The 26,454-nt window shown below is 41.2% G+C and overlaps 1 protein-coding gene across 4 annotated transcripts; it reads right to left on the bottom strand.

Moving 5' to 3' along the window:
- Positions 1–160: 160 nt before the first annotated feature.
- On the bottom strand, positions 161–22,385 carry LOC123745545 (guanylate kinase). Of its 4 annotated transcripts, none has more exons than XM_045726160.2 (6): positions 22,325–22,365; positions 16,121–16,173; positions 11,174–11,248; positions 9,085–9,276; positions 6,530–6,681; positions 161–4,643 (listed from the first exon to the last, which is right to left on the bottom strand). In XM_045726160.2, exons 2-6 carry the CDS (start codon positions 16,146–16,148, stop codon positions 4,440–4,442), a joined length of 651 nt encoding a protein of 216 aa, XP_045582116.1. In that variant the 5' UTR covers positions 16,149–16,173; positions 22,325–22,365; the 3' UTR covers positions 161–4,439. The 4 variants fall into 4 exon arrangements, with proteins under 4 accessions (XP_045582116.1, XP_069168227.1, XP_045582117.1 ...); XM_069312126.1 differs by lacking the exon at positions 22,325–22,365 and adding an exon at positions 22,286–22,303; XM_045726161.2 differs by lacking the exon at positions 16,121–16,173 and having other exon boundaries at positions 22,325–22,385.
- Between the last annotated feature and the right edge of the window lie 4,069 nt (positions 22,386–26,454).

Raw genomic sequence — 26,454 nt, 5'->3', positions numbered from 1 at the left:
CAACATCTGGACAAGAACCAGGTTTGTCTTTTGAGGTCTCGAGTGAAGTCAAAATATGGCTTTATTTTAATCCTAAATAGAACATCCATTAGAACAATAGAACTTTCATGATCAATACTACATGTACAAATCTAGGAAAAATAAAGTTTAAAACAATCAGTTTTTGTTTGGTACCCGTTTTATGTCTATTTTTATTTTACATTTGAAGTTAACAATTCATAATATGAAGGTGAAGCAGTTTGCCTTCTGCCAACATCTCATCTGGATTAAAAACATGTTTTTGAAATAAAATACAGAAGACTTTAAAAAATGTAGGCACAAATTAAGAGAGGGAATGGATGAAAAGTACAGTACAGTATAGTATAGTAATTATAAATTTAAGGCAGCAAAAAATAGATGGTTTCTTATGTGCCATCCTTCTTAATGGTGACCGGCATATGCTATTTTTTACTATCCCACTTCACCACCCATGTTGTCCCAATGTCCCCCTCCTACCACAAGGCCCTTGTGGTAGGAGGAAAATGAGTGCAATTAAAAATCCAGGCCTTTTCAATAATGTAATACATGTTACTGTAGCACTGAATGTAGGACACACTTGATCGCCTATTGAGGTAATATCCAACTTCAAATTCATTTTGGTAACTCATTCCTATGACAACTAGAAATTCACTGTCCACTACTACACCGGATTCTGCTGCCAGAAGTGATCTTGTAGACTGTCTTCCACACATACCAACCTGTCTTCCTACAAAGAATGTCGCTTTTCGATCGTATGCGTTACACAAGACCAAAAATTGTCGTACTAGAAAATGGAAGCAGCTCGCATAAGTGACGTACTGTCCCGTTTTTTGTTTTAGGTCCTCTGGTAGGTTAGGAAAGGATACTTTAAATTGACCATTTTCTTGACGTTGGGAAACCTCAGGACGGGCTGGATATACAACCCTTTCTCCTAATCCGCCTTCGCCACCCTCCTACTTCCATCGCCATGACTCCCATATCTACATAACCCAGTACCTCCAGTGGCAGTAGAGGTGCAGTACTATGAAAATCCAGTCACATACCTAGGCCACTTCCCCATTTATAAATCTAAAGTCTTCTTACCACATACTACTCACCACTTACTAATCATACCAGATGTTCACCCCCACACGTGCCCTTCCCAACATTTCCTCTCTATCTGAAACTATTGAAGACATTACAAGATACATTGAAACCACAAACCAAAGGCATCCTGCACCCCTTTTCCAGCTAAATAAATCAAAGGTAGAGGGGTCTACAGTGAGGGGGGGGGGAGGTAGAGGGGGTCTACAGTGAGGGGAGGGGGGGGGGGGAGGAGGCTGATGAGCTGTTCTTAAGATCAAGTTGTTCCCAATGTGATAAAATGTAGAACCTTAACACTGTATTGTATAGGAACTTCAGCTGTTGTCGATACACTATTGGTGTAGTTGCATGATGGGATATAATTATGGATATTCATTAATCCCTAAATTTTATTAAAATCTTTGTCAAGACAATACAAAAATCAATTGTAAAACTGCCATTTGAAGTACACCCGAGTTCATGCCATAAAACAAACAAGAACACAAATGCAATAATAGAGTAACAAGCCTTCTACATTTACTTTTATATAAATGCCTTCATAAAAAACAAAACCTATTAGTTTAAAATATTAACCAATAAGTAACAATTTAGATAAATTAAAATTCTATTTAAATTACAATATCATTTACATGGAAAAATTAGCAATGAAGTGAGCAGGCAATGAACCATAACTATACATGTTTGGTCCTTTGAGAATACACACACACTTGTGCGCGCACACACACACACACACACACAAAGCTTTCCTCACGCACTGAGGAAAGCTACACCTTAAGGTATACATTGTACTGTACTTAAAATATAGATACCTTAATTAAATATTTTAGCATTGGTCCATCAATCAACTGTGGCATTTTCATATCAAAACTATTTTGAATCAAAATTAAGCAAAACAATTTTGACTCAAACCAAACATTTTGCCCATGGAGGGAGCAAGCAAGTTCTTCCCAACAAGCATGTAATGTTCAGTCTTGCTACTACTGAGTACCTGCATCTAAGCACCACTACCACACACAACAATCTCAGTGCTGAGAACAAGTGCATCCACGAGAGGAGGCCGAGAAATCTCAATAAACAGTATGAGAGTTAAGTTATGATGTAGATATACTGTATCATACTAGAGAAAACTTATCATCAAGTCATCCAGGGGTGAGTGAGTTACACACATTATATGGACACATTATACCTGGTGCTCACCTAAGTAACTTAAATTAAGGCATTTAAAGCTTGTAAATTAAAATATCATTTATCATCTAATGAGAGTACTGTGAAATAGAGGAAAATACTCCACCCTAAGAATCTCATTATTAACATAGGCTGCTCAACTATCTGAAGTGCAAGTCATTGCCATCGTTGGCAATTAAACACACAGTACATTATGAGCAAATACCCTTGGCTTAGACAATAACATCACACAATAATGTCCTCATGTAAAGCAGTAAATATTGTTTAAAATTAGACTTTTGCCATAATTGGGCAGTTAAATGTGTAACTCAAGCCTCAAAACTTAGAAACTTGGAGGATATGACCACGTGTGCCTCTAGATAATGTCTGCATGCAGGCACCATTACTCACACTAATCTAGATACTACCAAAATGATCACTGCCACATACAAATCTTATCTGTAGTTTACCTGTAGTTGTTTCTAAGAGTTCTTCTACTTCCAAGGGAACCAATATCAATCAACAAATTCACAAGGGCCATGTTGAGGATTCGAACTTGCGTCCGGGATGATCCCAGATGTACCTTAGTCGACTATATGCCATAACATGGTTAAAAGAATTGCAACCTTCATCACGGCCCTTATGGATTTGTTTATTGATATATCATGCTATTGTGATTTCTGCGTGTAATATCAAATGTTGCATTTTACTGCACGGTGACATAGCACACTTTCATGCATGCCTACATATTATTATTAAACACTGTGCTCAAAATTGCTCTTTACTACTAACCATGTATACTATATATTACATGGCTCAATATCATTCAAAATATAGTTAAAAACAAAATGTGTTCAACTGACACCTGGCAAAATTAAGGAACAATTGGTGCAGTAGAAACTGCACGAGTGTTAGTGTGTATGTAAAGTATATCAGTAGCTGCAGCCAGTGAGAGCCTTGACATAATCTGTCTGGTGTACCTAACACTTTGTACAATAATATTGTTCTCTATGTTCCACTGTACACAATGTTAAAATGTCACAGCTTAATTGTTACCAGTATTCAAAATGCTTCACTGTTCTAATGAAAGTAGTTCATGAACACTTCACTAGACAGTTCCAGGAAGTTCCAGAGAGCTCTCAATGATGTCAAAAGTTTATATTGGTCTTGCCAGTAAACAAAAATGTTGGTGTCATAGTTGTATGTAAGCTGTTCCAGGAATAATCAAGTCACTCAAACAACATCCAACTGAGGCACAACGTCAGCCGTCCAGCAACAGTATAATGCTTAGGTTACAGCAAATCTCCCTACCGTTTTACTGACCTATATTGGATTGGGGGAGGGATTTCTTTCACTCTATAATCAAAAGAAGATTATAGTTGCAGAGAGAAAGATGGAGAGGAAAAGAGAGAAAGAGAAAGAGGGGAGGGAATTAAGTTAACTCATCCTATTGTGCAACTGTACTACCTTTACTTCATTTCATAATATCTGCATTGTAAATATTGTACTCTATTTAATAGATACTTTGACGAGTATATACAGTATATATCAAAGTGTCACTTCTAAGAAAATATAAGGTTATCTATACAGTATTTATAAACAAATAATAAATAATACAGTAATAATGATAATAATAATAATAATTATAATAATAATAATGATGATAATAAAAAGAAGGAAAGAAAGTACCACGTGGCTGCATCAACTGGTAGCATTATGGACTTGGCCCAATATGAGTGAAGGTGATTATTCAACAAAGATATTTAAATACCATATGTGGAATTAACAGGCGACAGTAACACTTTGCAAACTGAATTTAACACTACGTAACAATTTCTTTACTTTAAAGCTTGTGGCAAGATACGTATTCAAGATCCGGGTAACATAAGAGTTGCGGGATCACTGGATTGTTTCAAGCTTAGGTTAGATATATATTTGAGTGAGTTTGGTTGGACATAAATAGGAGGCAACTCGTGCAGGTCAATAGGTCCTCTGCACCTTCGTTAATTATTACTGTCTTATGTTCTTATAATAATTTTACACTGGCAAGCAGACAATTAATGGCTTTCTTCAAAATATAACATTTTTATCTAATTTCACTGATGTTAATTTTAAAGCATGTGGAATTTTCTTACTACTAGTACTGTATATGTATTTGAGACACTTCCTCAAGATTAATCATCAGTTTTCTCATTAATTGCTGGAAGAATAAACTCTCTGAGTTGTTGATAAGCTTCATCAACATCATTATTTACAATCACTATGTCAAAGTTACCCTCAACTGCTCCATACTCTAACTCTTCTATGGCAGTAGCAAGTCGTATATTTAACTTTTCTTCCGTCTCTGTGCCACGACCTTGTAATCTTTTAGTCAAAACCTGTAGAAGAAAATTATGAATTATGATGGAAGTGAGAATGGTGTCATCTCAATGACAGATCACCTTGCTAAGTAATGGTAATCGCAATACACTTGTTTGGAGGAGCCAAATGGAGGCTCCTTGAAGCTATTTCACGGAGATGGCTTTCCCTTACTAAATCACATCAGCCATAAGAGTCCTGATTCACCTACTTGGGGACCAGAGCCAGAACCTAGTCCCCCCTTTATGGAGGCATGGGGAGCACGGGGACTATTTCAATCACTCTCGCCTATAAAACACCCAGGAAATAAATGAAGCAATACAGATGACTGAAAAGTTCAGAGAAAATGATGAACTGAAAAAGTCAAATGACTCCACAAACGATTCACTCAGAAACAAGCTCAAACCAATTGGGTTGGACGGTAGAGCGTCGGTCTTGATTCATGCAGGTCGCTGTTCAATTCTCGGCCGTCCAAGTGGTTGGGCACCAATCCTTTCCCCCGGTCCCACCTCAAATCCTAATCCTGACCCCTTCCAAATGATATAGTCGTAATGACTTGGCACTGTCCACTGATAATTCCCTCCCTCTCCTCCCCTAGTTACTACTGGCCACCAACAGGTGACAGCACCTTACGAGCTCCTGGCCTGCAATTTTATTACAATCATGCTGATGTCTGAATAAAAACCTCACTGAGTCACCGAAGTTAGAGAGTCCTACCTCTTTTCACGGGAAGTGTAGGCCATCCCTTGTACACTGTCCTGTGGGGCCATTTGCTTTCGTAATGTTTCCGAATGGTATTTGGTTCATAAGCATGTTTCAAGCCTCCCTTATTGTGTGGATTTGGTCTACTCTTTGCTTGAGTTGCATATATTTAGGACTGCCTTCCCCCAAGCATTGTTTAGCATTGTCCCTGCTCTGACAGTGACTTCTCTGGCAAGTTCTGGAGTTCGCCCAAGTACCCTAGTTACTGTGTAGTGTCTTGCCCTGGTTAGTACAAAAGTCTCCGACTCCTCTCCGAGGCCCTGTGCTTAGGGCCATTTGGGTTTCTTCTGTGTGGTGCGCTAGAACTTACATGCTTGTTCATACAATGCTGAAGCCCTTCATAGCTGTGTTTATCCTGAAGGTTGCGTTTGGTGTCAGTTCTTTCGTAGAGGATCCTTAGTGCCTGGGTGTCTTGCTAAGTTATTCCTTCAGGCTCTGGTATCCCATGCAGGTCTGCACATAGCTCATAATGGATCGACCCGCCAAGCACGCACTCACCACTGTACTTGCAAGGTTTTAAAGGTGCTCATCAACCTTGCTACATGCTGACAGTCATTCTTTCTGTCTCTGCCATGCTGCCTATTGGGTTGGTGATACTTCAACCCCAAGGCCTGTGACATTTATATTTGTTAGATTTTTACATTACTTTTATCTGATTCTGCATCACAACAAGAGCTAGAATCAGACAGCTGCCGCTTTACGGACTCATTTTGTTTGTGTTTATAGCTCACAACTTTGTGTTTGAGTGGATGTCCAGGAGTTAAGCCCCCAATGCTGGTGCTTGAGTGGATGCCCCAGAATTGGCTCCCTATGCTGGTGCTTGAGTGGATGCCCCGGAGTTGACTTACATCTCAGAACCATACAACCATAATGCTTCTAGACGACCCTAGTCCTTCCTGTGTTTGGACGAGTCTGACCCTAGTTAGTCCAGTAGGAGATGGTAATGATGATAATGATTTTTATACATCAAATGGAATTATAAAAAATAAATCACAGGGAAGTTTCTAATCTAATAATTATTATTATTGGGTTAGAACTCCTCCTGGTTTGGGTATTTAAACCTATACATTTGTTTACAAAGATGCAGACACTACAAATCCCATACACAAAACAGTTCTGCAATACTGTACTTGCAAATACAAACCTCAATCGATGGTGGCTTAATAAAAACAAACTGAGCTCGGAGATCAGTATTTTTGACTTGCTTGACTCCTTGAGTGTCGATATCCAAGATGCATATACGCCCACTCTTCAGGACATCGTTTACGGCACTTTTACTCGACCCGTACAAGTTTCCTGAGGGGTAGCATTAACAACGTCTTCAGTTAGGAATTTATGAAAAGCATAAAGTAATTCTCTCTATAGTAGTCCCAGTAATCTGAATTAATTAGGACTACACTTACCTTCATTATATGAAGACACTTAGTTTCTGCTATTTTTAACCAATTTATGTGTGAGTACTCACTCACCTAGTTTTGCTTGCAGGGGCAGAACTTTGGCTCTTTGGTCCTGCCTTGCAACTGTCAATCAACTAGTACGCATTGTAATTACCCAAGTGTAGTTACAGGATGAGAGCTACGCTCGTGGTATTCCGTCTTCCCAGCACTCTGTCATACAAAGCTTTTACATTACTGACGGTCTTGGCCTCTACCACCTTCTCACCTAACTTGTTCCAACCTTCTACCACTCTGTTTACAAAAGTGAATTTTCTTATAATTCTTCAGCAGCTTTGTGTAGTTAGTTTAAATCTATGACCTCCTGTTTTTGAAGTTTCAATTCTAAGGAATTATTCCCCATCAATATTATCAATTCCCGTTACTATTTTATTCTTTGTGACCATATCGCCTCTTTTTCTTCTGTGTTCTAGTTTTGGCATATTTAATGCCTCTAACCTCTCCTCGTAGCTCTTGTCCTGCAGTTCTGGGAGCCACTTAGTTGCATGTCTTTCGCACCTTTAACAGTTTGTTGATGTGCTTCTTAAGATATGGGCACCACACAACCGCTGCATATTCCACCTTTGGTCTAACAAAAGTTGAGAACAATTTTTTTAGTATTTCGCCATCTATGTATTTAAAAACAACTCTGAAGTTAGAAAGTGTAGGATAGACTCCTCGAACAATGTTCTTTATGTGATCTTCAGGTGATACTTTTCTTTCTAGAACAACCCCTATTTCTCTTACTTTATCAGAATTCTTTAAAAGATTTCTCACATGATTTATAGGTTGTGTGAGGTCTATATTCTCCTATTCCACATTCCATAACATGGAATTTATTCACATTAAATTCCATTTGCCAAGTGGTGCTTCATACACCTTTTTGTCCATTTTTTCTTGAAGGGCATGACAATCATCTAAGTTTCTAATTTTCCCTATTATCTTAGCATCATCAGCAAACATGTTCATATACTGTACTGTAATTCTGTATCCCATCTGGTAGATCGTTTATGCAGGCAATGAACATTACTGGTGCAAGAATTGAACCCTGTGGTACTCCACTGGTGACATTTCTCCAGTCCAATACATAGCCTCTGATTACTGCCCTCATTTTTCTGTCAGAAAATTTGTCGTCCATGTTAGAAGCCTACCTGTCACTCTGCCAATATGTTCCAGTTTCCAGAACAACCTCTTATGTAGAACTCTGTCGACAGCCTTTTTTAGATCCAGATAAAAGCAGTCAACCCAACCATCTCTTTCCTGTAAAATCTCTGCAGCTCAATCATAGAAGCCAAGTAAATTCGTTACACAGGATCTTCCAGATCGAAAACCATACTGTCTGTCTGATATTATATCTTTTTTCTCCAGGTGTTCTACCCATTTACTTTTAATTATTTTTCGAATATTTTGACTATTACACTTGTCAATGATACAGGTCTATAATTGAGGGAGTCTTCCCTGCTGCCACTTTTGTAGATTGGAACTATGTTAGTTTTTTCCAGACATCTGCTACAACTCCTGTACACAGGGATGCCTGAAAAATCAGTTGAAGTGGAATGCTGAGCTCAAGTGCACATACTCTCAGAACCCATGGTGAAACTTCATCTGGACCAACTGCTTTGTAGCTTCTTGAGCATTTTTTCAACTTTGTTTCTAGACACCTCTATGTGCTCTATGTTGTTGTCTGGAATTCTTATTGTGTCTGTGTATTCACCTAGTTGTGTTTGCGCTCTGGTTGAACTCTGCTCTTTCGGCCAGCCTCTCAACTGTTACTACTATTTTTTTCCTCACTAACACGCACATACATCCAGGAAGCAGCCCATAACAACTGTTTAACTCCCAGGTTCCTATTAACTGCTAGGTAACAGGGGCATCAGGGTGAAATGAAAGAAACTCTGCCCATTTTGTTTCTGCCATAAGCCTGGATCGAACCTGGACCCTGGGATTACGAGTCCAGAGCGCTGTCCACTCAACCCTGTGTATGTGTGTGTGTGTATACCACTACATACAAGTCATCTTGGGAATGTTAATACAGTATCATGATGAAAAAACACCACGGCAATGGTAAACATCAGAAGAACATTGATTTATTATAATTCATCATAAAGCTTAGAATAGCAGAATTACTTTTATCATCAACTAAATATGAGAAAGTTACAAACCATTAAGCAAAACACACTGCTATCATGACATTATGGGTTAAATTAACCCAAAATAAAAAAAAGAATCAGCAAACAAAAAAATTATAAAATATTAAATACAGTACCTGAATATTCTGCATGTTCAATGAAGTTTCCATCGTCAATAGCTAATTGCATCTCCTGCCTGGTGACAAAATAGTAGTGCTTGCCGTGTTCCTCTCCCTCCCTCGGGGAGCGTGTTGTGTGAGATACAGAGAACCCGAAATGAGGACCAAACTCATCCAGCAGCTTATTCAGCAGTGTAGATTTTCCAACTCCTAAAAAAAATAGATTGAATTTAATGAATCGGCAATTTCTGAGTGAAACCCCGGTGGTTCCCTGAAGCTATACGTTCAGATGGTTCCCATCTACCAGGTCACATCAGGTGTGAAGTTCTTAAGACAAGAGCCAGAACTTGGCCCTTTCCCTCACAAAGGCATAGGAAGCGGTGACATTTCATTACCTCACTGGGAAAGTCATATAGAATGTTAGAGAGTCAAAACAAATGACTGCTGGGTATGTATGTATGTATATGTGTACAACTGAAACCTCCACACCCCAGAAGGATTCAAACCCAGATAGCCAGGAGCACTATGCACCTTGGCATACCTGGTACCTTAACCACTAGACCATACGACTGCACAAAAATCTTGGTAGTCATGAGACTATTTCATTCAAGATCCGACAGCGCTCGATGGTCAGCTCGGGCATAGATATTTCATCGAATCGCCTTACTCTGTGGGGCCATGTGAGCAACATATGTGTTGCTTACACAAATTGGGCCTACACCCAACAATTGCCACAGCAGTGAAAGGGGCTGAACCAGAGATACCAGAACAGTTGTCAAAGCCAACTTTGCCCAGAGAAAAAACAAGTCAAGCAAAGTTCAGGCTCCTGCACAACTGTTCGAGCAACCTCCAGGTCACCCGAAGCCTGAAAGAAGCTTGCCTGGAAAGATTCAAACCACGGGAGAAGGTAAACTGACCAACTCCATCTCAGGCCACGAGAAAAGATCCAAAAAGCCCATGAATCGTGGGACCATGAGTCAGTAAATTGGGCCCATCAAATGGACGAACAGCAAAAGAACCGGTGCAAACCATGAGAGGCCACCTTCTAAAAAGAACGAGCACAGTACCAACCAGTTGGAGAAGACGTGAGTGAAGTGCAATCGCCCCAACATCTGACTCCACAGATGGTCTACCTCTACCAACAGTAGACAATGCTCCGGCTCTACTCAATTGCCACGAAGATTGAGAATGAGAACCCCGAAAAAAGAGGAGGTCCAAAATGGGCCGACAAGCCACAGCTGCTGAAGAGAGGAACAACATCCTCGGGAAAGTGGAGAGGAGAAAAGGGAGAGGCAAAAAAGGAGAGCAAAGGCCGACACTGAATCCAAAGAATGGGCCAACACAGCATATTGACATGCGAGTTAGACAGCAAAAAATGTTGCTATTGACCCCAGAGCAAGGGAGCATATAGCATAGGAAACGCAATCAACGCAACCACAGCGAGACCAAGACTCCCGTGTGTGGCCCCCACCGAGGTCTTTCATGTCCTTCAATTGTTTGTTTAAATAGTTGGGGGGGGGGGGGGAAGAGTTCTTTCAGTGAATTTCCAGGCTTTGGTATCTATTGAAGTCAGCAGTGGTTTGTTTGGACTTGGTAACTTTCTAGTTACCTTCTGCAGTGAGGTGGCAAAAATAACTGTAACCACTCCCTGTGCCATTGTGAGGTGGAGGGGGCAGGTTTTGGCGCTGGTCCCATGTAGGCCTACAGAACTCTGCTGCTGATGTGACCTAGTGGATGGTACCGTATCAGTATTTAGAAGCTTTAGGGAGCCACATGTCACGCCATCCAGAAAAATACCTTATGTTCCTACACAATTTAAAAAATAGATATAAAAGTGTATAATGTTACAGTGTACAAATTAATAAAAAAAGATTTCAGTACCATTAAGGAGCAACATACTGACAACCATCATTTTAAATATAAGTACTGTAATGCAAAAGTCAGTCCAGAATATACAAAGCACTATTACCATGAGATCTCAATTATTCAGTGTGATCAGACACAATTAAGCAGAGCTTTCAATGGATAAAACATGTGTTTCAAATAGTTTACTATCAAACATGCACAAAAAAGCCCTCCCCAAAGGAAATAAATGGTAATGCAGTACCTGAGGGTCCGCAGAGCACAAGAGTCAGGGGCGTCATTTTGCGTGTCACGTGAGCCAAGCGGTTGCCAAGTATATCTGCGTTAACACGAGAAGAATGATAATCAATGTTTCAATGTAATATTCTCCAGTAATCTTACACAAGAGGAAAGTTACAAGGTGTGTAAAAATACATGGAATAGGATAAGGGGCAATGATGGGTGGACGGTAGCAGTGAATGTATTTAGTACAGTACAGTGCGTAATTGTAACAAGTGACAAGGAGCAGTGTACCAAGTGGAGATGCTGCTGCTGTGGGAGACAGATGGGGTGTGCTGGTTTATCCCTCGTGCTTCATACAATCATTGATATAGTGAAGAACACATGAAGAAGAAGTAGAAATGCTCTACAAATCAAGGGGCCCAGAATGTGGAATGACCTTCCCAACCATGTTAAAGACTGTACCTCTCTCAACCAGTTTAAGTTAAAAGCGAAGCTATACCTAATAAATTCCCTGTAACCTACCTTACCCTTCTATTGTCAACCAATGTCTGTTTTTTTCCTTAAAGAGCGCTGTTTGTCGACATAATTGTATTTGTGCTGCTTTTTCATCTATGTTTTCATTTCTTGTTTTCATTCTACTCATTATGCTCAATTAGTATTAAGCTTGTCATTTAAGTTTATCATGCCCGAAACGCTTTGCGTAATAGTGGCTTTAGGCATTGTATGTACTAGCTCTACCTATAAGTCAAACAATCCTTGTAAATATTTATTGTATGTATGTACCTTACCTAAATAAAATTGTATTGTATTGTATTGTATTGATTGCTTCACTTTTAACATAACTTTCTTTCCCTTTTATCCATTTTTCCAGTGATGAAGCCTGCCCACCCAAGGAAAGTAGAAAATAGGGTAATAATGATGCAGTACATTACATTACACCAACAATAATGAACACGTAACAACTGCATTAATTCACTTCTCACATCCCAAAACTGCACAGAAGTCATAATATCCAATAACAACCAATCTGACACTAAACAGAATTTGTGTACAAAATAGATAATGTAGCTGTAAGACCCAAGAGATCAGTAGGCACATTATACAATACAATACAATACAATTTTATTTAGGTAAGGTACATACATACAATAAATATTTACAAGGATTGTTTAACTTATAGGTATAGCTAGTACATACAATGCCTAAAGCCACTATTACGCAAAGCGTTTCGGGCATCATTATCCCCTATACTGGGCACCTAATATTACATAGATGTCCTGGTGTGCATAAAAAATCTTTATCATAAAACATTGCTTACTGATGTCGTTGGGGGGAGGGGGGGGGGGGGGAAGCGTTAATGTAATAAAACGCCATTTACTGAGCGAGCCCAGGAGGCTTCCTGGTGCTCAGGGAGCCATAGGGGCTCCCCACAGAAAATCTATTCATTTCAGTTTGGCTGTACTGAGGTGGAGAAATATTGATGTCATGTCAAATTGTAATAGAATGTTCATTGGTAAGAACTTGCAGGTCCACAAAAGTCCTTGCAATTAAGCATGGCATCAGACAGTAGGTAGTGATGCACCTGGCAGGGTGCCCATCTTTTTACCAAGGCCCAGTAAGAAAACTAAGACTTTCAGGAATTTTTCCCAATATCGCAAATGACTGCCAGGTCTCTAGTGTGGAATGACGTCCACATACAATCCTTGTGACTTGAATATTACTGGGCACATCCAGTCCCCTACAGGCATTGGGGGCATAGGTGCCAAGTTGCTCTTGAGGGCAATAGTAACAGCTTAAGGGTTAAAAAACAGACCTTTAAAGAAGTGCATATACATTACTAGTGTATATTACCCTCTCAGAATAATACATTAGCCTAGAGCAGGAATACAGCATCAACAAAACTATTAAAATTATATTCACTTGTGATGAGCACTAGATCTTTATGTGTCACAAGGACGGTAAGGATCTTCTTCAGCTCATGTGGAGCGAGAAATACTAGCATGGGAAGTACTAAAAATTAACTCCATGCGTACAATAAAAGTAAAATACTGTGCCTGTATGGCAAAACATCGAAGGGTTGGGAAGTCATTCTACAGTACCAGTAGATTAATATTAGGTGAGGAGATGGAGACCAGGAGTTGGAACTCATTCCCCACAAACATCAATATGTTAGTGCACATACAAAATCAGTTCTGAAGTACAGTACTAGTACTATACTGTACAGTATATATAGAGTTAAACAAGCACACAAACAAATAGACCAAACATACACAAGTGATGATCACTCATTCTGTTAGGATATAATGGTAAAATTAAATGCATTTACTTGCACTAATAATACACCTACACACTTCAAGGTTATAAACAGTAAGGCATACAAGTGATACAGTCCACCGCTCCAGCACCTTCCTCTGCCCCCGGGGAGCTGAGCGGTGCCAGCACTCACCTCCCACTGCTGCACCAAGAATGACCACGCCACCTGTCACACACCTGTGTCACACACACACACACACACACACACACACACACACTCTCTCACTCTCACTCTCTCTCTCTCTCTCTTCTCTCTCTCTCTCTCTCTCTCTCTCTCTCTCTCTCTCTCTCTCTCTCTCTCTCTCTCTCTAACTACACTTGGGTACATACACATGTGAGGTGGGTGTGGAGTGTGATGCGTGTAATTACACCTGCATCACTCCCCACACCCACCTACCTGACGTGTATCTTTCTCCTATGATCCACTTGTCCTATCCTACCCTACCAACATGGTCCACCTCACCCCCACCACCAACATGGTCCACCTCACCCCCACCACCAACATGGTCCACCTCACCCCCACCACCAACATGGTCCACCTCACCCCCACCACCAACATGGTCCACCTCACCCCCACCACCAACATGGTCCACCTCACCCCCACCACCAACATGGTCCACCTCACCCCCACCACCAACATGGTCCACCTCACCCCCACCACCAACATGGTCCACCTCACCCCCACCACCAACATGGTCCACCTCACCCCCACCACCAACATGGTCCACCTCACCCCCACCACCAACATGGTCCACCTCACCCCCACCACCAACATGGTCCACCTCACCCCCACCACCAACATGGTCCACCTCACCCGAGCCATTCACATGACCCACTCACCTCAACCTTCATGACAAAAGTCTCTTATCTGACAACCATTACTAATTTGCCAATAGTCAAGCATTATCTAAAAATGAAAATCAATATCCTTGCCAGAGTTAATTACAGCTATAGTATAAGAGGAAGAGAGAGGGGGTTGGGGACAAGGGAGTGACAGACATGAACAACAGTGACTAGCGTGTCTGGGTGCATCAATAAACTTGTGCAATTGACAGCTACTCTTCTCGACAGATGCCCCCATGACTGTTTTCATACCTATCCTACACGTGTATGTACACCAGCTGCACAATTTGTCTTCTCTATAACATTTGTGTACCAACTGACAGCAGTATAAGGCTGCCCATAACATCACAAGTTACATGTTTTGTTGATGACCTCCTAGAGAGGCAGTGACGACTTTCCTCAGTAGGGAGCCTTCCTAGACATGAACACCATCACTTAATTATTGGAGCTCAATTGATTATTGGATGCCGCAACAGACGTCCCAAGGCAACACATGGCCGCAGAGGGCCCGGAACGTTAACAAGATATTTAACGACCAAGACCCTGTTCGATTTCCAAAACCCGTGCCCGAATATCGCCCATATATATTACCAAACATAATATTATGTTTGACATATTAGACATATTACAGTAGATATGACATATTACCAAAGACGGCAGCCAGAGCTGCATACTTCCTCACATCATGGACACGAGAGAAGACCGCAGGCTGGCTAGACTTAACTCGGCGGACAACCTGAGAGACATGAGCCCTGGAACAGGGAACCAGGGAAACTGGGTCCACCCAGAGTGCGTCTACTGTCACTGAACCAGGGAGGAATGCACTAAATTCTAAATGCATTCAGAAAGCGAGAATGCACTAAAAACAAATAAACAAAAGAACCCCGAAGCAACACACAGACTAACTCTTCCTCAGAGAGAAACCTCGGTCGCCGCTGAGTGCAAATTGCGCCGGTCAAGGTGCACCTGCCTGGCACGAACCCGCTCCCTACCCAGGGCAAGACGGGACAAACTAATGACGCTGTTTGCGTCATCACGCACTCTCCGAATTTTGGTTTGTGATGGAATGTGTGTGATCGGGCAACGAAAGTGTTAAAAAGTTAACTTTTGCAAAGAGAGTGGTAGAGGGTTGGAACAAGTTAAGTGAGAAGGTAGTGGTGGTCAAAACCAGTTTCAAAGTGTTATATGACAGAGAATACTGGGAAGAAAGGACACCATGAGTGTAACCCTCATCTTGTAACTACAATTAGCATTAAACTTAGATAATTACACCAAGGCCTAATGTACACTGGATAACATGCCAAGACACAGCTAGTACTGAACATTACCATATAGAGGCCACAACATTTCCGAATATCGTCTCATTTTAACTGAATACATAAACACTAAAGTGTGATACACCATTGAAGGCAGGTGCAGTTTCTTCAAACATTTAAGCAATTTTTTATATTTAAATAATGTTATACACTATTCCTTGTATAAAATGTATCAAACATTTATCACATCTAAAATATAACAAAGGGGAAAACTCTGAGGAAATAACTGACGGAAAACAGAATGGTGTTTTAAAGTCCTCAGCACAGCACTTGCCACAATACAGTACTGTATATATAGCTTAACCAAATGTTCGATAAAGAGTAGCAATAATCAGAATTCATAATTAAAATTCTAATGCTAGATGAATTTAAGATCAATTAATAAATTTAAAAATATTGAAAACTCAAGCCATTCTTTTCAAGAAATTCTTATCTGCCTACAAGGTGCAATATAAAACTTGTTAGTAAAAAGCTGAACCAACAAGTAATGCACTTACTGCTGGCTCTCCAAAGAAGTGAAGTCATTTCAAACTTCAGCTTGCTTATTATACTGAAAAAAAAAGATGAAACCCATTGTACAGGATGAGCCACAGGCCATAAAATAGAGATGGCCACAGTGTCTGATTGTGGAACACTTTACAGTACTAGAGTATAATACAAACTCGCACTGTATCTTGTGCTACCCACTACCCCAATATATGGCCTAAGACATGCAACCTCACCATTGCAATCACTCCTATCAACTTGTATCAGTTGTTATGTTGAATGCAAATTATGCTACAATGTACCTACTAATATTCTTCAAATTTTGCTACAAATTACCTACTTAAAATTATCTGTTAGATTAAGGACCTGCCCAAAATGCTTTGCATGCTAGCGGCTTTACAAAAAATGTAAAAACATCAATGCTATGTATTCTCATAAACCCAACCCAATGTACCTTCTTGTATATATATAAATAAATGAATAAATAATACAACCCTGCTCAATAACACACATACAATACCAAGTATTCTATAAGAGTATCAACACTACATTCACTGCCGTCATTGCAGATTTGAATTCTGTCTCAAAATACAAAACCATTGTTCCATTAAGTGAACAAAATGTTCTCACTCTATTGTAATTACCTAAGTGTAATTACCTAAGTGTAGTTACAGGATGAGAGCTACGCTCGTGGTGTCCCGTCTTCCCAGCACTCTTTGTCATATAATGCTTTGAAACTACTGACGGTCTTGGCCTCCACCACCTTCTCACTTAACTTGTTCCAACCGTCTACCACTCTATTTGCGAAGGTGAATTTTCTTATATTTCTTCGGCATCTGTGTTTAGCTAGTTTAAATCTATGACCTCTTGTTCTTGAAATTCCAGATCTCAGGAAGTCTTCCCTGTCGATTTTATCAATTCCTGTAACTATTTTGTATGTAGTGATCATATCACCTCTTTTTCTTCTGTCTTCTAGTTTTGGCATATTTAATGCTTCTAACCTCTCCTCGTAGCTCTTGCCCTTCAGTTCTGGGAGCCACTTAGTAGCATGTCTTTGCACCTTTTCCAGTTTGTTGATGTGCTTCTTAAGATATGGGCACCACACAACAGCTGCATATTCTAGCTTTGGCCTAACAAAAGTCATGAACAATTTCTTTAGTATATCGCCATCCATGTATTTAAATGCAATTCTGAAGTTAGAAAGCATAGCATAGGCTCCTTGCACAATATTCTTTATGTGGTCCTCAGGTGATAGTTTTCTATCTAGAACCACTCCTAGATCTCTTTCTTTATCAGAATTCTTTAAAGATTTCTCACATAATATATAGGTTGTGTGGGGTCTATGTTCTCCTATTCCACATTCCATAACATGACATTTATTAACATTAAATTCCATTTGCCAAGTGGTGCTCCATATACTTATTTTGTCCAGGTCTTCTTGAAGGGCATGACAGTCATCTAAATTTCTTATCCTTCCTATTATCTTAGCATCATCAGCAAACATGTTCATATAATTCTGTATACCAACTGGTAGATCATTTATGTACACAATAAACATCACTGGTGCAAGAACTGAACCCTGTGGTACTCCACTTGTGACATTTCTCCATTCTGATACATTGCCTCTGATTACTGCCCTCATTTTTCTATCAGTCAGAAAATTTTTCATCCATGATAGAAGCTTACCTGTCACCCCTCCAATATTTTCCAGTTTCCAGAACAACCTCTTATGTGGAACTCTGTCGAAAGCCTTTTTTAGGTCCAGATAGATGCAGTCAACCCAACCATCTCTTTCCTGTAATATCTCTGTGGCTCGATCATAGAAACTGAGTAAATTCGATACACAGGATCTTCCAGATCGAAAACCATACTGTCTGTCTGATATTATATCATTTCTCTCTAGGTGTTCTACCCATTTAGTTTTGATTAGTTTTTCCAATACTTTCACTATTACACTTGTCAATGATACAGGTCTATAATTGAGGGGGTCTTCCCTGCTGCCACTTTTGTAGATTGGAACTATGTTAGCCTGTTTCCACCCGTCTGCTACGATTCCTGTACACAGGGATGCCTGAAAGATCAGGTGAAGTGGAATGCTGAGCTCAGATGCACATTCTCTCAGAACCCTCTCATTCCAGAACATTCTCTCAGAACAGATGCACAGACAGACTGTGCATCTTGCAAAATACACAACATTCTGATGGGGGGGGGGGCTGATGGGGGGGGGCTGATGGGGGGGGGGCTGATGGGGGGCTGATGGGGGGGGGGGCTGATGGGGGGGGGGCTGATGGGGGGAGGGGCTGTTTGGGGGATGAGAGTGTGGGGAGGCTGCGGGTGTGGGGAGGCTGCGGGTGTGGGGTGGCTGCGGGTGTGGGGTGGCTGCGGGTGTGGGGTGGCTGCGGGTGTGGGGTGGCTGTGGGTGTGGGGTGGCTGCGGGTGTGGGGTGGGCACGGGTGTGGGGTGGCTGCGAGTCTGGGGTGGCTGCAAATGTGCGAGTAATAATCGGGAAGATAAGAAACTTAGATTATTGTCATGCTCTTCAAGAAGACCTGCACAAAATAAGTGTATGGAGCACCACTTGGCAAAATGGAATTTAATGTGAATACATGCCATGTTATGGAATGTGGAATAGGAGAACATGGGCCCCACACAACCTATAAATGACATAAGAAATCTTTAAAGAATTCTGATAAAGAGATCTAGGGGTGGTTCTAGAAAGAAAACTATCACCTGAGGACCACACAACGAACATCATGTTAGGAGCCTATGTTACACTTTCTAATTTCAGAATTACTTTTAAATACTGTACTGTACAAGGATGGCAAAATACTAAAGAAATTGTTCACGACTTATATCAGACCAAAGCTGGAATATGCTGCGGTTGTATGGTACCAGAGGTTTGTATGGTACCTCGACCAGAGGCCTGGACGAGGACCGGGCCGCGGGGACACTAAGCCCACGAAACCATCTCAAGGTAACCTCAAGGTACCAATATCTTGAGAAGCACATCAACAAACTGGAAAAGGTGCAAAGACATGCTACTAAGTGGCTCTCGGAACCGAAAGACATGAGTTACGAGTTGATCTTAGAGGCATTAAATATGCCAAAACAAGACGATACTGAAGAAGAAAAAAAAGCGATATGATCACTACCTACAAAATTGTAATGGGAATCGATAAAATTGAATGGGAAGAATTCCTGAGACCTGGAACTTAAAGAACAAGAGGTCATAGATTGAAACTAACTAAACAAACCTGCTGAAGAAATATGTGAAAATTCACTTTCGCAAACAGAGTGGTAGACGGTTGGAACAAGTTAGGTAAGAAGGTGGTGGAGGCCAAGACCGTCAGAAGTTTCAAAGCGTTATATGAAAAAGAGTACTGGGAAGACGGGACACTATGAGCGTAGCTCTCATCCTGTAACTACACTTAGATAATTACAGCAGTTGTCTACCTCCAACTACAGTACCACACCATGGGTCAGACACTTGTCCCCCTACAACAACTACCACACCATGGGTCAGACACTTGTCCCCCCACAACAACTACCACACCATGGGTCAGACAGTAGTCCCCCTACAACAACTACCACACCATGGGTCAGACACTTGTCCCCCCACAACAACTACCACACCATGGGTCAGACAGTAGTCCCCCTACAACAACTACCACACCATGGGTCAGACAGTAGTCCCCCCACAACAACTACCACACCGTGGGTCAGACAGTAGTCCCCCCACAACAACTACCACACCGTGGGTCAGACAGTAGTCCCCCCACAACAACTACCACACCATGGGTCAGACAGTAGTCCCCCCACAACAACTACCACACCATGGGTCAGACAGTAGTCCCCCCACAACAACTACCACACCATGGGTCAGACAGTAGTCCCTCCACAACAACTACCACACCATGGGTCAGACAGTAGTCCCCCCACAACAACTACCACACCGTGGGTCAGACAGTAGTCCCCCCACAACAACCACACCATGGGTCAGACAGTAGTCCCCCCACAACAACTACCACACCATGGGTCAGACAGTAGTCCCCCCACAACAACTACCACACCATGGGTCAGACAGTAGTCCCCCCACAACAACTACCACACCATGGGTCAGACAGTAGTCCCCCCACAACAACTACCACACCGTGGGTCAGACAGTAGTCCCCCCACAACAACTACCACACCGTGGGTCAGACAGTGGTCCCCCCACAACAACTACCACACCATGGGTCAGACAGTAGTCCCCCCACAACAACTACCACACCATGGGTCAGACAGTAGTCCCCCCACAACAACTACCACACCATGGGTCAGACAGTAGTCCCCCCACAACAACTACCACACCGTGGGTCAGACAGTAGTCCCCTCACAACAACTACCACACCATGGGTCAGACAGTAGTCCCCCCACAACTACCACACCATGGGTCAGACAGTAGTCCCCCCACAACAACTACCACACCATGGGTCAGACAGACAGTAGTCCCCCCACAACAACTACCACATCATGGGTCAGACAGACAGTAGTCCCCCCACAACAACTACCACACCATGGGTCAGACAGTAGTCCCCCACAACAACTACCACACCATGGGTCAGACAGTAGTCCCCCCACAACAACTACCACACCATGGGTCAGACAGTAGTCCCCCCACAACAACTACCACACCATGGGTCAGTCACTTGTCCCCCCACAACAACCACACCATGGGTCAGACAGTAGTCCCCCCACAACAACCACACCATGGGTCAGACAGTAGTCCCCCCACAACAACCACACCATGGGTCAGACAGTAGTCCCCCCACAACAACCACACCATGGGTCAGACAGTAGTCCCCCCACAACAACCACACCATGGGTCAGACAGTAGTCCCCCCACAACAACTACCACACCATGGGTCAGACACTTGTCCCCCCACAACAACCACACCATGGGTCTTACAGTAGTCCCCCCACAACAACTACCACACCATGGGTCAGACACTTGTCCCCCCCACAACTACCACACCATGAGTCAGACAGTAGTCCCCCCACAACACCTACCACACCATGGGTCAGACACTTGTCCCCCCCACAACTACTACCACACCATGGGTCAGACAGTAGTCCCCCCCACAACAACTACCACACCATGGGTCAGACAGTAGTCCCCTCACAACAACTACCACACCATGGGTCAGACAGTAGTCCCCCCACAACTACCACACCATGGGTCAGACAGTAGTCCCCCCACAACAACTACCACACCATGGGTCAGACAGACAGTAGTCCCCCCACAACAACTACCACACCATGGGTCAGACAGTAGTCCCCCCACAACAACTACCACACCATGGGTCAGACAGACAGTAGTCCCCCCACAACAACTACCACACCATGGGTCAGACAGTAGTCCCCCACAACAACTACCACACCATGGGTCAGACAGTAGTCCCCCCACAACAACTACCACACCATGGGTCAGACAGTAGTCCCCCCACAACAACTACCACACCATGGGTCAGTCACTTGTCCCCCCACAACAACCACACCATGGGTCAGACAGTAGTCCCCCCACAACAACCACACCATGGGTCAGACAGTAGTCCCCCCACAACAACCACACCATGGGTCAGACAGTAGTCCCCCCACAACAACCACACCATGGGTCAGACAGTAGTCCCCCCACAACAACCACACCATGGGTCAGACAGTAGTCCCCCCACAACAACTACCACACCATGGGTCAGACACTTGTCCCCCCACAACAACCACACCATGGGTCTTACAGTAGTCCCCCCACAACAACTACCACACCATGGGTCAGACACTTGTCCCCCCCACAACTACCACACCATGAGTCAGACAGTAGTCCCCCCACAACACCTACCACACCATGGGTCAGACACTTGTCCCCCCCACAACTACTACCACACCATGGGTCAGACAGTAGTCCCCCCCACAACAACTACCACACCATGGGTCAGACACATGTCCCCCCACAACAACTACCACACCATGGGTCAGACAGTAGTCCCCCCACAACAACTACCACACCATGGGTCAGACACATGTCCCCCCACAACAACCACACCATGGGTCAGACACTTGTCCCCCCACAACAACCACACCATGGGTCAGACAGAAGTCCCCCCACAACAACTACCACACCATGGGTGGTAGACAAGTACCCAAGAGAGGGGACGGGGACAGGTCACCACAATACGTACCGTTGTGTTATGGTTGTGTGGAGGGAACGCGGGTCCAGGGGGGGTTGGGGAGGACCCAGGCTGGGAGGGGGTACGTACACACATATTTATTTATTTATTTATTTATTTATTTATTTATATACAAGAAGGTACATTGGGTTAGAGAGAATACATAGCATAGTATTTACAATCTACATAGTATTTACAATTCTATTTATTACAATCTACATAGTATTTACAATTTACATAGTAAAAGTAGGTAAATTCTAGCAGAATTAATATACATACATACATGCATGCATACATTACATCTAGAAGATACCTTGTAACTGGCCTCCTGCTCCCTCCCTACTACTACACTCGATTGATTGATTGATGAAGATTAAGCCACCCAAAAGGTGGCACGGGCATGAATAGCCCGTAAAACTACACTCCTGCTTCATTACATTACATTTGCTTGGGTTAAACTCTTATAACAACCATTTGTCCTACCATTCCTTCTGTTTGTTTAGGTCTGCTTGAGTTTTTTTTTTAAATTATACTTCATTAAATTTGTCAACATTAAATACTGCGGTATTTCAATTTGAAACTTTTGATTTGGTTAACAATTATATAATTATTTCTTCTCTTGTGAAGGAGTTGTTATGCTGTATATGCCCAAATTGAGAAGTCAGCACCACTAACAGTTTAATAAATATTAACAAAGACAAGGATTTACTCTTAAAATATATTATTTTTGCAATGGTAAATGGGATTCTTGTACTGTGATTTGTGTATTTGTACTCACTGAATTTGTGAGTTCCTTGACGGACTTGAAGAAGAGGGGGGCAGAAATAGCCTAAGCTACTCTATCCCTTTGAGATAGAGTAGCATCCATATCAGAAGATATTTAGAAAAATTGTATAACTCCCTTTCCATAAAACTCTATTACAAAATTCACTATGAGCTCTTTTATCAAAATGGCTCAAAATTTAGCCATTTTGTGTAACAACTGTTATAATCTCATACATTTAATAATCATAGTAATCAAAATATTCATATTTTTTATATACAAGACATGAAACAGGAAGCCGTAAGCTAGATCTGTGTGTCGCTCCTGAGGATGTCAATAAGGAGACGGACTTTTAGCAAATACCTTCCTGTGATTGGCTGTTGCTGGGAATGGCAACACTCTTTCTGTAAATTATATGCAAACTAAGAAATAAGTCTTTTTGCACAACAATCTCTTTATTTCAAACACAACCTCTTCGTTATGTACAAGACAGAAATTTCCATCTAACTGAATAATCGAGTTCAATAAGAGAACGGATCATTGTATCATCAATATTGCGTGAGGCAACCCCCACTGATGACGTCACAAGTCAGGTAGCCAGCCCATGTTTCTGTAACACCCGTTACATCCTGCAGTATTTAATTATCACTTTATTAATGCTTATAAATACTTAACCCTTCACTTTTTAGGTCGATTAAAGTTGAAACAGAATATCATAGGCAAGGATGGTGTGCTGAATAAAGATGATTTATTAAGTGGATGGAGCCTTTAGCTGATCCCTTCCTGTGATTGGCTGTTGTGTGAATGTCAACAAAGAGTTTCTACCAATGATATGCCATTTATTATGCACCCCATACCACTTGTGGGCGGAGCTTGGAACCTCCTACCCGAGCACAACAACCCGCCTTATGGGTTGCTGTTTGGCTATTTATAGTGCGTTGGAAAAAACAGAGATGGCGTTAGTTGTATTTTCTGGGGTAATTTGTTATAAGTGTAATTTGATGTCAACAGATGGCGTAAGCTGTATCTTATTGCTACTATTGAGCAGCCAGTTGATAGTGTTCTCTTTTGCCGACAGATGGCATCAGCTGTATCATTATTACTTCCGAATTCCTTTTAAACACTGATCCACAAATCCCGTAGCTTATGTTAAATTTTATACTATTCTGGTATTAGGTAACAATTACTTTTCTTTTATCTGCTGTTAAGAATATCATTATATAACGTCTGCTTAGGATGTACTGTTCTTTGTTGAGATGACCGAAATATTATTAAAGCAACAAATGATGCATAAAATAACAGCATTTCACACTAAAAATACTTTGATATATTGAAATTTGGTAATAAATTCCAATCTAGGAATCTCTTATGACGAAACTGTACTGTGTTTGCTTTAGCCGGGTATACTGTATATAATAGGTAATAATAAATCATTTTGTAGGGGACAGGCAGCCAGTGTATATATACATGTTAGGCTTATACCAAGGTCCCACAAAGATGGAACTATGGAGTAAGACTGGGTGCTGCCGGGGCTGAACTTTATCACCCTTACAAGCACAATTTTTTGTTAAATCTTCACAAGGAAGAACAACTGTAAATGTTGGAATAGTTTATTACAACATAGAAGCTAAAGAAACCAGTTCAGAAACTGAGGAAATAATGCCCAAAAGTCCACTCATGCAGAGTGGTAGACATTCTGGCCAAAACAGGAATTTCACACTGATCTTAATGCTGTTATGTTGATGTGATTATCATAATATAAAGATGTTAAGGCAGGCTGGTTTAGTTCATTTATTATGCACCCCATACCCATCTTGTGGGCGGTAGAGGAAAGGGTTACAGAGGCACATACTGGGCTTTGGGACTGAACCCCACAATTTATTTAGCTAAGCAAGTTACAATCTTGATGAGCTAGTTACAAACTTCAATAGACATCGTCACATTAGGAAAGCCTTTTTATTTATTAAATTGTATAAGGACAAATTAAACGAACCTAACTTAATTTGTGTTGCTTCCGTGGCCCAAAAAAATGAAGTGATTGGATAAAATAACTATGCCCAAGATTACCATCAAAGTGCCGTCGGGATGATGGGCAAATAGCCTCGGATACCATCATATTTTTGTATGGTCGTGATGGTCGACTGGTTAACGTCTCCTGTACACCAGTTGCATAGTGCTCCTGGCAGTATGGGTTCGAGTCACTTCTGGGGGTATAGAGTTTTCGGTTGCATATATTCACGAGGACCATTCAGGCTTGTTTGCATATATATATATATATATATATATATATATATATATATATATATATATATATATATATATATCTTCATATATATATATATATGAAGATATAATATATATATATATATATATATATATATATATATATATATATATATATATATATATATATATATATATATATATATATATATATATATATACTTACTCAATATTACAACCCCAATGTAAGCCTATTAACAGTTAAAATCTTCTAGTTAACAGGCGTATAGTTATTAAATGAAGTTGAGTGATGTTATGGACATAATCTTGGCTTCATAAGAACGACGCCCGCCAGTGTTTACACTTAGTATCTGAAGGCCCACAAACATGGTCGAACGCACAAAACACTTCACTGTGGCCAGTTTTTGGGTAGACTCCTATTACATGTACTGTGTGATAGTTATACTTATATATAATAATATGTATTAACAGTAAACGCTTAACATGTAATATTAATTAATAAAAACAAAGTCAGAAGCTACACGCCTGTCTCTCCATGTCTTATGTGGTAATTTTGGGCGCTCTTGTACTTGTGCGCTAGCTGGCGTTCACAACTGATCTCGCCTGCAAGGACTAGATTTATACAATACAATTTTATTTAGGTAAGGTACATACATACAATAAATATTTACAAGAATTGTTTGACTTATAGGTAGAGCTAGTACATACAATGCCTAAAGCCACTATTACGCAAAGCGTTTCGGGCATTATAATTCAATTTAGTCAATCATACAATTTAGTCAATCATAATTATAATAATGTGCATTTATTTAGGGGAATAAATTTTTGAGCCCACTCAGAAATAATGGCCCTCAGAAATAATCGAATCATTATAGTAATTAATTTTTGTTGTATTAAAAATATAAATAAAACCCATTGGTACTCTAAATATGAACACTAGAAAACCCTCAATACCACAGGGAAACTTCGCATCTACTGCAGATACACCGATAATATATACGTATTTGTGAAAAAAAAATCCTAGAATTGTCACTATTAAAGGATCTACTTATCCGAGTTAACTTTACTCATGAACTAGGCGTCGATGGTACACTCCCTCTCCTCCATGTCTACGTGAGAACCTAAGACAACTTTC

This window comes from Procambarus clarkii, chromosome 71 (assembly GCF_040958095.1).
Source record: "Procambarus clarkii isolate CNS0578487 chromosome 71, FALCON_Pclarkii_2.0, whole genome shotgun sequence".
Taxonomy (NCBI): Eukaryota; Metazoa; Arthropoda; class Malacostraca; order Decapoda; family Cambaridae; genus Procambarus; species Procambarus clarkii.
This window is presented reverse-complemented; position numbering and strand designations above follow the sequence as displayed.

Bases quoted from the DNA above. Each gene is read 5' to 3' on its own strand.
- LOC123745545 (XM_045726160.2), bottom strand. From the start codon at position 16,148: ATGACTTCACTTCTTTGGAGAGCCAGCA. The intron at 9,277-11,173 runs GTACTGCATTAC...TATTTTTTTTAG, and splicing joins TGTGCTCTGCGGACCCTCAG to GAGTTGGAAAATCTACACTG. The intron at 6,682-9,084 runs GTACTGTATTTA...GCTACCCCTCAG, and splicing joins TGAACATGCAGAATATTCAG to GAAACTTGTACGGGTCGAGT.